Genomic DNA, 12,774 nt, shown 5'->3' with positions numbered 1-12,774 from the left:
AACCCCCAAACTTACAACACACTCTGCTCCCAACCTTCACACTGGCAGGTTTCCAAGAGTTCACCTGGCATTGCCCACAACACACCCTTCAAACCCATATCCAAAGACATGAGGGCTAGAAACTTGTTTTTTAATATATATCCTCATTTACCAAAACCCATGCTTGTGAATCATGACTACGATAGAAAACTGTGGCTGGCAAAGATATTATTTTATGTATTTATTTATTGAATTTATATCCGATTTTCCTCCCAGAAGGAACTTAGAATGGCAAACAACAAGCGATAAATCACTAAAAACATCTTTTAAAACATCTTAAAAACAAAGCATCTTTAAAACATTTCATAAAAAATATTTTAAAAGCGTTGAAAGCATATTTAAAAACACCTTAAACATGCTAAAAACAGTTCAAATACAGATGCAGATGGTGATAAGGTCTCTACTTAAAAGGCTTGTTGAAAGAGGATCTTCAGTAGGCTCTGAAAAGACAACAGAGACGGTGCCTGTCTAATATTTGAGACGTGAATTCTAAAGGGATACCAAAGACCCTGCTGCTATCTAAACAACAGAAAGGAGAGGGGTAATGCCATTCCCTAGAATAATTTTCTAGGCTACTTCCATAGTTTCACAGTTTAGCTCTGTGCACGCACACACATCCATACAGTCTACCACACACATTTCATACTTGTATCCGGGGATGTCTTTTTCACATCTGAGGTATGCTGGCTCAGCTTGGGATAACATGGGGTCGATAAGCAGCCTTCCACCACTGTGGTATGAGAAGGAACAGCCACATTGTTGGATTGCTCAGAGTTGCCACCTACAGGTGTATGAAAAAATTACATGTTCAGAGTTCCTTCTGGCCATCAGGTCTCTGGGAAGTTGGGGCAAGAGGGGAAAGGATGAGGGAGGCCAACGTTTGCTAGCAGCCGGAGTGGGAAAAGTCAACATGTCCACATATGTGGGTGTGGCTTCCTGATCTCCAGGGGCCAATGGGGGATGTTATGTTATGTTATGTTATGTTATGTTATGTTATGTTATGTTATGTTATGTTATGTTATGTTATGTTATGTTGTGTTATGTTATGGTTTATTTCTATGCCACCTTTTGACCAAAAAGGCCCTCAAGGCAACTCACAAAAAATAAACACAAATACAAAATAGACATCAGAAAAGAGCAATACAGTGTACAAAATTTAAATAACAAGATTAATATTGTTTAAAAAGCAACAGCAACATCTTTCAATAACAATACAAAACAATCAACACTTTCCTAATGTTTTGACAATGTCTATGATGTTCTGTCATCATATCTGAAGAGATCTGGCAATAGAGGAGGAATCGCAACATCACTGTTGGGTTCAGAGATGGAAGCTATAAGAAGAAGTCATATATAGGGTAGGAGACAAATCCCCATTCCCTTGTGGTTACCTGGACCAGGCATTTATGTAGCAACAGCATCTCACAGATGCAATGCTCAGTTTCTAAAAACAAAGTTTGTGGGGCTCAAGCATGCCTGAAAGGTACATTCTGAAACATGGAATAATAGTTCCCCCTAAATCTTAGAAGTAACTGGGGGGTGGCTGTAGGAGAGACCATGAAACATCAGCAGAGCAGGCCATGCTTGGCAAGCGCAAAATCCCAGTTTCAGTCCTTGCCATCTCCAGGTAAAACCTCAACATCACATTTCCCACCCACTCAGTGGAGACCAGTGGCTCTGATGTCTGTGGGGCAGTGAATCCGCTCTGGGTTTTACAAACTTTTAAGGAGCTAAAAGTCCTTGAAAGTTTGGACTAAAACTCCGAGCGGATTCACTGCCCCACAGATATCGGAAGTACCAGTCACCACTGCACTCAACTCCTCCACTTGCTAAATTAGGCTTGAAAGAAGCCTGCTACTGCAGCCAAGAGCAAGGGGTGTGTAGGGGTGGCGGTGTGGGTGGGTGGGTGGGTTTAGGATACCTACCAGCTTTGGTAGACTGTGGGGAGGGAGTCAACAAGTCTGGAATAACAGTTTAGCAGGAAGGGGAGGAGAATATAAAATAAGAATATACCAGCCATGCCTCTGTTACTATGCCACTTAGCTAGACAGTTGTCTGTCCCGTAGTCAGGAGAATTTAACAATCTGAAATCCTGGAGAACGCTGCCAATCAGTGTAGACACTACTTAGCTAGATGGACCAATGGTCTGACTTAGTATATACAGCAGCTTCCTGTGTTCCTAAGGCTCTTAGCTGACTTGATTTGGATTGCTCAGCGGCTGTATTCAGTTGTTAACCAATTCAAATTAATTCACAGCAACATTATATGTGTATTATCAAAACTGGACAGGGAATATATGGTTGATTATCCAGTGAAAAAATGCTGATCCCATCACCACCACCACTCACCTTTGTAACACACAAGGCAATGCTCCGGATACCACCAGCCAGCCATATTTCATAAACACACAGCTGTCCAAGGACCTCATTCCTGGCTCCACTATTGAAACTTGTAGGGGTTGCCATTAAGCTACATACAGGAGTGTCCTTGATGATACAGCCCGATCCAGAGCGAGCAGTTCTGAGGACAGAAGCGGCACCACAGTGGCTGTACAGGGAAAGAACAAGGAGCAAGGGCCCAAGGAATGATATCTGGCCTCATCTCGTGACCTATGCAGCCCATCTTGGAAAATAAGGAGCCTGTGAAGACTGGGATGTACGCTCTTGAAGCAGATGCAAATCAAGCTCTAGCGAGATCAGGAGACGACAATGCCACTTTGTCAGGAGAAAGTCACAGCATCACACAGGAAGGAAAGCCCAAACAAAATCTTCACTGACTGGGGTCCAAGCCTAGGTTAGGGACAGGGGATAAATTAAATTCAGTTTGCATTTAAAGATGAAGCTACTTAATGTGCACTTTCCAAAATGACCCACAAACCAAAACACAGCCATCCTCCAAGAGTCACACTTCTCTAAATTGTACAGTGCAGTTCTCCAGCCAAAGTCATGCGAACAAAAAAAAGTATATACTAAAAAAAAGTATATCTTCAGGTAGAGTATGCGTATAAGTGCACAGATTAGTGAAAATGACAGACAGAAATGCATTATGTTCGGGGAAATTGCTTTGCATGCACACACACCACTGTGTATGCTAGGAAAATTTTGCACTAAAATGCTGATGAATTTTCATGAGGACTTAAAATATCTCAGACTGATATGGAAACTGAACTTAAGATTGGAAAAATAAGAAATGGAGAAAAAATGAAATGGACATATTCACCCAACCCTAGCCTAGGAATCTATGATCTAAGGAGGATGGGAGCAGCTGTACGCAAGCAGGAACAGACTAGGGGCCAACACCACATAAAGAAAGGGATACGGACAGGCAGGGCCAGTTCTAAAGGGCGGCCAGGTTGGGCAATGGCCCAATGGCCCCTGGAGCTACAGGGGGCCCCTCAGCTGCCCCTCTGCTCCCCTTCCGTGATCCACAGGGCCCCCACGTTCCCCCACATCTCTCCACTTACCTGTCTGTTGTCTTTTACCATTGCCCTTAACAAAGATGGCGGCCGCGGTTTCCCTAAGGTACTGAAGCCCTTACTGCCATCTTAGTTGATGGCAGAGATGCATGCGCGTAGCAAGCCGCCATCTTGGTTAATGGCAATAGTAAAAGACAGGAGACACATAGGTTGGGATGGGGTGGGGTGCGCGCGCATGTGAACTCACACTCGCACACATGCCAGGGCCCAGGGCAAGCAGATGCCCAAGGGCCCCAGCATTTCTGGAGCCGGCCCTGAGGAGGAGATGTTCTTTTCTCAGCTTCCCCTTCTCCCTCCCTGCCCACATATTTACAAAATGGTGTGTGTGTGTGGTTCCTCCCCACGCGGCTTTGTGCTGCCCTTTTGGTCTGTTTGATATAATTATCCCCATTTTGCAGCCTGGAGCTGAGGCTGAAGGAGAAGAGGCCAGCTAAGGCTCTCTGCAGAGGCCATGGGACAGCTACAATTTATTTATTTATTTATTTATTGTTTCATTTATATCCCGCCCTTCCTCCCAGCAGGAGCCCAAGGCAGCAAACAAAAGCAGTAAAAACACTTTATAAAATCATAAAAACAGACTTTAAAATACATTAAAACTAAACAACTTTAAAAACTTTTTAAGAAAAAGTTTTGATGACATCTTTAAAAAAAGGTTAAAAAACAATTTTTTAAAAGGTTAAAAACAATTTTTTAAAAAGGTTAAAAAACATTTTTTTAAAAAGGTTTAAAAACATGTTAAAAAGCAATTCCAACACAGAAGCAGACTGGGACAAGGTCTCAACTTAAAAGACTTGTTGAAAGAGGAAGGTCTTCAATAAGCGCCAAAAAGTTAACAGAGATGGCGCCTGTCTACTATGTAAGGGTATTCCACAAGGTCGATGCCGCTTTACTGGGATTTCAGGTTTGCAGGGTGCTTCTTTCACACTAGACACTTGATTATGATGACGGTTGTGGCAGTGTAGTGCTTGGGCGTTACTATGATTATTTAGTACTATTCTTTATCCCATCCTTCCTCTTAGGAAAGTCCAGGGAGGCTAACAACGAGGCCAGCTCCAGGGATGCTGGGGCCCTTGGGCATCTGCTTGCCCTGGGCCCTGGCATGTGCGTGTGAGCGCATGTGAGTTCGCGCGTGCATGCACCCCACCCCACTCCCACCTACGTGTCTCATGTCTTTTACTATTGCCATTAACCAAGATGGCGACCACGTTTTCCCTGAGGGTGTTGAAGCCTCCGCCGCCATCTTTGTTGATGGCATGCATGCTTGCTATGCGTGCGCATCTCTGCCATCAACTAAGATGCCAGCAAGGGCTTCAGTACCTTAGGGAAACTGCAGCCGCCATCTTTGTTAAGGGCAATGGTAAAAGACAGCAGACGTGGAGAGACGTGGGGGACGTGGGGGGCCCACGGATCACGGAAGGGGAGCGGAGGGGCGGCTGAGGGCCCCCCTGTAGCTCCAGAGGCCGTCGGGCCAGTGCCCAACCAGGTCACCCTTTAGAACCGGCCCTGCTCCTCCTTCCCATGCAGGCATGAGTTTGGGAGCAGCAATGAGATTTGAACCCAGGTCCTCTTCATAGCTCAGACGCTGAGTTCTTAGATTACACTGAGGCTCTTCAAAGTTGTCATCAATTGATCCTGAAGCAAGCTCCTCACCAGCCCCAGCAGGCATATTACAACTAAAAAAGCTTTCCAAACCCATGAGATCCTCCTTAGGTGTTTATTGGTGTGTATGGAGGCAAGGAGAATGCTCAGTTACACTCCTTTTTTGACAGCAGTGCAGGAGAACATAAGAACATAAGAAGAGCCTGCTGGATCAGGCCAGTGGCCCATCTAGTCCAGCATCCTGTTCTCACAGTGGCCAACCAGGTGCCTGGGGGAAGCCCACAAGCAGGACCCGAGTGCAAGAACACTCTCCCCTCCTGAGGCTTCCGGCAACTGGTTTTCAGAAGCATGCTGCCTCTGACTAGGGTGGCAGAGCACAGCCATCATGGCTAGTAGCCATTGATAGCCCTGTCCTCCATGAATTTGTCTAATCTTCTTTTAAAGCCGTCCAAGCTGGTGGCCATTACTGCATCTTGTGGGAGCAAATTCCATAGTTTAACTATGCGCTGAGTAAAGAAGTACTTCCTTTTGTCTGTCCTGAATCTTCCAACATTCAGCTTCTTTGAATGTCCACGAGTTCTAGTATTATGAGAGAGGGAGAAGAACTTTTCTCTATCCACTTTCTCAATGCCATGCATAATTTTATACACTTCTATCATGTCTCCTCTGACCCGCCTTTTCTCTAAACTAAAAAGCCCCAAATGCTGCAACCTTTCCTCGTAAGGGAGTCGCTCCATCCCCTTGATCATTCTGGTTGCCCTCTTCTGAACCTTTTCCAACTCTATAATATCCTTTTTGAGATGAGGCGACCAGAACTGTACACAGTATTCCAAATGCGGCCGCACCATAGATTTATACAATGGCATTATGATATCGGCTGTTTTATTTTCAATACCTTTCCTAATTATCCCTAGCATGGAATTTGCCTTTTTCACAGCTGCTGCACACTGGGTCGACATTTTCATCGTGCTGTCCACTACAACCCCGAGGTCTCTCTCCTGGTCGGTCACCGCCAGTTCAGACCCCATGAGCGTATATGTGAAATTAAGTTTTTTTGCTCCAATATGCATAATTTTACACTTGTTTATATTGACAGGCACAGGAGCTCTGAGGGAGCAAAATGTTGGCAACTCAAGTACACAGGAGGGAGCCAGCCCAGCTTCTCTAGATTATATATTCATTTCCCCTCAGCCTCCCCCTCCTCCTGGGCTCCTTCCCTCCATTTGTCTCCCCTCCCCCTGTCTCCTTCCCCTCAGCCACCATGTCCTTTTGTGACATCACAGGCAGTCCGTTGCCAACAGTAAGAGCACAACCTGCCTCGGCCTGACAATGGTGAGGACACCTCAGCAGTGATTTATTCATTTATTATTAAAGTATTTATAAGCTCATGTATACGTATGGCTTCATGTATACTGATACCAGGGAGGGGCACACCATAACACTCTGGGATTTGATCTCCTCTTATCTGTTTTTGAATAAAACAAAGGACTCCACAGGAGATGAATACAAAAAAACATTTCATTTAGAAATAAAAGCTGGCTTCTTTAAGCCTTGCAGTCCTCTTTGTTGCTTTCACAGGTGGTCTCTTCCAAAACCTCGCCAGCTTCAGAGACATCCCTGGAAGGAAAAAAACACGGACAATGAGGGGGATGGCAACTATCCAGCAGTCTCACCCAGGCACCTCCACCGGCGTCCGCCTGGCAACTTCATCCGCTAGCTTCCACCTGCCAACATTCAACATTCACGGGTTTCATCTGTTCACGAATATCCACCGGTTTGTCACATTTATTTATTTATTTATTAGGCTTATATCCCGCCCGACTAGCGATAGCTCTCTGGGTGGTGAACAGCAGAAAAATACAATAAATACAATAAGAAAAACAATACAGTGCAAAAATCCAATTAAGTTATATTAAGTTAAAAAGTACAGTTAAAATGCTTTGGGAAAGAGGAAGGTTTTAACTTGGCGCCGAAAAATGACAATGTCGGCACCAAGCGGACCTCCTCGGGGAGACTATTCCACAATTCGGGGGCCACCACTGAGAAGGCCCTAGATCTTGTCACAACCCTCCGGGCCTCAATGTGAGTTGGAACCCGGAGGAGGGCCTTCGTAGCAGAACGTAGTGTACGGGCCGGTTCATAGCGGGAGAGGCGTTCCGACAAGTATCGTGGTCCCGCGCCGTACAGGGCTTTATAAGTCAATACCAGCACTTTGAATCTGGCCCGGAAGCATATTGGTAGCCAGTGCAAGCAGGCCAGAACAGGTGTTATATGCTCGGACTGTTTGGTCCTTGTCAAGAGTCTGGCCGCTGCATTTTGCACTAGCTGTAGCTTCCGGACTGTCTTCAGAGGCAGCCCCACATAGAGCGCATTGCAGTAATCCAAACGTGAGGTTACCAGAGCATGTACAACTGATGTAAGGTCCTCCTTACTCAGATACGGGCGTAGCTGGGCTACCAACCGGAGTTGGTAGAACACATTCCGAGCCACTGAGGCTACTTGAGCCTCAAGTGAAAGGGAAGAGTCTAGAACGACTCCCAAGCTACGAACCTGCTCCTTTAGGGGGAGTGTAACCCCATCCAGGATAGGGTATATATCCATCATCCGATCAGAGAAACCATCCACCAACAGCATCTCAGTCTTGTCAGGATTGAGCCTCAGTTTGTTAGCTCCCATCCAGTCCATTGTCGCGGCCAGGCAACGGTTCAGCACATCGACAGCCTCATCTGAAGAAGATGAAAAGGAGAAGTAGAGCTGTGTGATATCAGCGTACTGATGACAACGCACTCCAAATCTCCTGATGACCGCACCCAACGGCTTCATGTAGATGTTGAAAAGCATGGGAGACAGAACTGACCCCTGCGGGACTCCACATTGGAGAACCCACGGTGTCGAGCAATGTTCCCCAAGCACTACCTTCTGGAGACGGCCCACCAAGTAGGAGCGGAACCACTGCCAAGCAGTACCTCCAACTCCCAACTCCACCAGCCTCTCCAGAAGAATACCATGGTCGATGATATCAAAAGCCACTGAGAGGTCAAGGAGAATCAAAAGAGTTACACTCCCTCTGTCTCTCTCCCGACATAGGTCATCATACAGGGCGACCCAGGCCGTCTCAGTGCCAAAACCGGGCCTAAAGCCCGATTGAAATGGATCTAGATAATCGGTTTCATCCAATAGCGCCTGGAGTTGGCCAGCAACCACTCGTTCCAAGATCTTGCCCAGGAATGGGACATTTGCTACTGGTCTGTAGCTGCTGAAATCTTCTGGGTCCAAGGAAGGCTTCTTCAGGAGTGGTCTCACCACTGCCTCTTTCAGACAGCTGGGGACCACTCCCTCTCGCAAAGAAGAATTTATCACTTCCTTGGCCCAGCCAACTGTCCCATCCCTGCTAGCTTTCACAAGCCAAGAGGGGCACGGGTCGAGTACTGAAGTGGTTGCACGTACCAGTCCAAGCACCTTGTCCACGTCCTCAAGCTGAACCAACTGAAACTCATCCAATAAAACATGACAAGACTGTGCTCTGGACACCTCACTAGGATCAACTGCTATAAATTGGGAGTCTAAGTCCCGACGGATGCATAAGAACATAAGAACATAAGAAGAGCCTGCTGGATCAGGCCAGTGGCCCATCTAGTCCAGCATCCTGTTCTCACAGTGGCCAACCAGGTGCCTGGGGGAAGCCCACAAGCAGGACCCGAGTGCAAGAACACTCTTCCCTCCTGAGGCTTCCAGCAACTGGTTTTCAGAAGCATGCTGCCTCTGACTAGGGTGGCAGAGCACAGCCATCACAGCTAGTAGCCATTGATAGCCCTGTCCTCCATGAATTTGTCTAATCTTCTTTTAAAGCCATCCAAGCTGGTGGCCATTACTGCATCTTGTGGGAGCAAATTCCATAGTTTAACTATGCGCTGAGTAAAGAAGTACTTCCTTTTGTCTGTCCTGAATCTTCCAACATTCAGCTTCTTTGAATGTCCACGAGTTCTAGTATTATGAGAGAGGGAGAAGAACTTTTCTCTATCCACTTTCTCAATGCCATGCATAATTTTATACACTTCTATCATGTCTCCTCTGACCCGCCTTTTCTCTAAACTAAAAAGCCCCAAATGCTGCAACCTTTCCTCGTAAGGGAGTCGCTCCATCCCCTTGATCATTCTGGTTGCCCTCTTCTGAACCTTTTCCAACTCTATAATATCCTTTTTGAGATGAGGCGACCAGAACTGTACACAGTATTCCAAATGCGGCCGCACCATAGATTTATACAACGGCGTTATGATATTGGCTGTTTTATTTTCAATACCTTTCCTAATTATCCCTAGCGTGGAATTTGCCTTTTTCACAGCTGCCGCACACTGGGTCGACATTTTCATCGTGCTGTCCACTACAACCCCGAGGTCTCTCTCCTGGTCGGTCACCGCCAGTTCAGACCCCATGAGCGTATATGTGAAATTAAGATTTTTTGCTCCAATATGCATAATTTTACACTTGTTTATATTGAATTGCATTTGCCATTTTTCCGCCCATTCACTCAGTTTGGAGAGGTCTTTTTGGAGCTCTTCGCAATCCCTTTTTGTTTTAACAACCCTGAACAATTTAGTGTCATCAGCAACTTGGCCACTTCACTGCTCACTCCTAATTCTAGGTCATTAATGAACAAGTTGAAAAGTACAGGTCCCAATACCGATCCTTGAGGGACTCCACTTTCTACAGCCCTCCATTGGGAGAAATGTCCGTTTATTCCTACTCTCTGCTTTCTGCTTCTTAACCAATTCCTTATCCACAAGAGGACCTGTCCTCTTATTCCATGACTGCTAAGCTTCCTCAGAAGCCTTTGGTGAGGTACCTTGTCAAACGCTTTTTGAAAGTCTAAGTACACTATGTCCACTAGATCCATAAGATCTTATGCTGAAAGTGCTCAGCAAACTCATTGCAGCGGGCTACTGATGATTCAACCATGTCCTGAGGGCCCGCATGAAGTAGCCCTCGGACAACCCTAAAAAGCTCTGCTGGGTGGCAAAGGGATGATTTTATAGTGGTAGCGAAATGTTGTTTTTTTGCCGCCCTCACCGCTCTCACATACAGTTTGTTACAAGCACTAACCAGCGCATAATTGCATCCGTCGGGAGTTCACCTCCATTTCCGCTCAAGCCGCCTCCTATCTTGCTTCATCGCTCTCAGCTCTGGTGTATACCAAGGGGCTGTATGAGCTCTGCATAGGAGAGGGTGCGCAGGAGCGATCATGTCAACGGCCCGGGTCATCTCCGCATTCCACAGATCAACCAGGGCTTCGACAGGAGCGCCAGTCCTGTCAGCCGGAAAAACCCCGAGAGCCTTCTGGAAACCTTCAGGATCCATTAGTCTCCGGGGGCGGACCATTTTAATAGGTCCCCCACCCTTGCAAAGGGAAGAAGCTACTGAGAGTCTAAACTTCAGCAAGCAGTGATCTGTACATGACAAAGGGAGAGATGTAAAACTCCCCACATCCAGATCACTATCCCCATGTCCAGTAGCAAAGATAAGGTCTAGAGTGTGCCCTGACATGTGCGTTGGGCCGCTAACATATTGAAACAGCCCCATGGTTGTCATGGAAGCCATGAAGTCCTGAGCCGCCCCGGACAAAGTCGCCTCGGCATGGATGTTGACATCCCCCGGTACTAATAGTCTGTGGGATCTCAGCAATACCTCCGAGACGACCTCCGTCAGCTCAGTTAGGGAAGCCATTGGGCAGCAAGGTGGGCGGTACACCAAAAGGATTCCCAGCCTGTCTCTCTGACCCAACACAAGGTGCAAACACTCCAGACCAGTGACTGTGTGGACATGGTGCTTGGTGAGTGAGATGGAACTCTTGTAGACCACAGTAACCCCACCTCCCCGACCCTCAGATCTACCATGATGCTGGACCGAGTACCCCGGTGGGCAGAGCTGGGAGAGGCTAACTCCTCCCTGCTCGCCCACCCAGGTCTCGGTTGTGCATGCCAGATCGGCTGCCTCGTCCAGAATCAAATCATGGACGAGAGAGGTTTTATTATGTACCGATCTGGCATTAAAAAGCAGCAACTGGAGATCTGAGAGTTGGCTGAGAGGACAACCAACGACCCTGCGGGTGTGAGAAGGACCGGAACAAGGCACAGCCACAACATGTCTGGGCCGCGTTCCCCTTACCTGGCACGTCCTTCTCACAACGCCATACCTCCCTTTGCCCGTCACTACAGTAATTGGGGTCCCCTCAAGTCCCCCCGATTGATGAAAAAACCTCTTTCCCAAGCACATATTAAAAACTATAAACAAACACCCAACTCATTTACATGTGACACAATTACATATAACCACATATACACAACTCTCCAAAGCACAAATTAGCAAACTTATATACGAACACACAAACTCACACACATCTAATAAAATCACACACACACACACAAGCATTCAACTCAGAACCAGGCACAAACACAGTCCTCTTCATATGTTCTGTTCTTCCTTCTTGGACTGTCGTTGTGACCGATAAAAGGTAAAAAGGCACACTGTACTGTACCACCATAGACGGAGGCGCCAGAAAATCCAGTAGCACGGGCACATCCAGAAACCACGACCCAGTTCCACCATGCCATGATCGACGCCCACCGCGCCTCAGCCAACAAGGAGCGCTCCCAGGCCCGAAGGCCCAGCAGCAGCAGGAGTGCAGCACACAGCGGCGGCAATGAAAGGCACGACCGCGGCAAAAGCGCGAACCGCAACGGCGGCAGCGGAGGAAAACACGGGCCGCGGCAGGAACAAAGGCCCAAATGATGGTAAAGAGGCACAATCAGTGTCGGTAGCTGCAACAAGGACACGAGCCGCGACAAAGCACAGTCCGCGACTGAAGCGGCAACAGCAAAGAAGGAGGGGTCACGGCAGAAGCAGGAAGGAGGAAAGCGAAGCCAGCAATGGCCACAGCAGAAGGCACAAGTCACAGCAACAGGGCGAAGCAGCAACAAGAAGGCACGAGCCGAGGAGGAACGACTCTCACCCGACCTCACAGTACCTAGAGGAAACGTTTCTCACCCGACCTCACAGCACCTGGCTCGGCAGCCGATGGTAGGTTCACACTCGTTCCTGTCTGCATCGTTCTTGTTACTGGCGTTCTTGTTATTGGCGTTCTTGCCAATATCTCTTGTGCAAATATCTTCCAGTTGCAAAAAAGGGGGGGGGAGGCGCTCCCAGTCCCAGGAATGATGTTCACACACTTACACCCACCACCCCTCTTGACCGCATCTGAAATCCCCCACACACAAACACATGGCCAGCCGACATCCATGAAGAACGCCAGCGGCAACATCTGCCCCTCTCTCGCCCCCCCATCCATTCACATTCGTGCCCCAGCTTCAACCCACAAATATCCACCTTCCGCTAGGTCCATCGCTAGACATCAGCCAGCTTCAGATGTGAGTATCAGCCACCTTCAAGCCGCGATCCCGCTCAGCTAGTAAACTTGCCTCATTATTGCTCTGTGATGGCATCCCACAGCCAGATGATCACCTCCTTGCGTTGGCCAATTCGCCGCCTCCAAGTGAAAGAAGACCAGGCAATGCTTTACCTCAGTCCTCTGGCTTTCCACTTGGCCCACCTTTATACAGTATGCACTCAGCAGCCATGTGCTTTTGTGATGTCACAGGCAGTCCACA

The 12,774-nt window shown here is 47.5% G+C and overlaps 1 protein-coding gene across 1 annotated transcript; it reads right to left on the bottom strand.

The window, feature by feature from the left end:
- Nucleotides 1–6,613: 6,613 nt before the first annotated feature.
- LOC133378860 (uncharacterized) lies at nucleotides 6,614–12,509 on the bottom strand. Its single transcript, XM_061613474.1, has 4 exons — nucleotides 12,494–12,509; nucleotides 11,646–12,149; nucleotides 7,664–7,839; nucleotides 6,614–6,730 (listed from the first exon to the last, which is right to left on the bottom strand). Exons 1-4 carry the CDS (start codon nucleotides 12,507–12,509, stop codon nucleotides 6,719–6,721), a joined length of 708 nt encoding a protein of 235 aa, XP_061469458.1. The 3' UTR covers nucleotides 6,614–6,718.
- Nucleotides 12,510–12,774: the final 265 nt, after the last annotated feature.

This window comes from Rhineura floridana, chromosome 3 (genome assembly GCF_030035675.1).
Source record: "Rhineura floridana isolate rRhiFlo1 chromosome 3, rRhiFlo1.hap2, whole genome shotgun sequence".
Lineage (NCBI taxonomy): Eukaryota > Metazoa > Chordata > Lepidosauria > Squamata > Rhineuridae > Rhineura > Rhineura floridana.
Note: the sequence above shows the minus strand (reverse complement) of the source record. Positions and strands in the feature narration are given on the sequence as shown.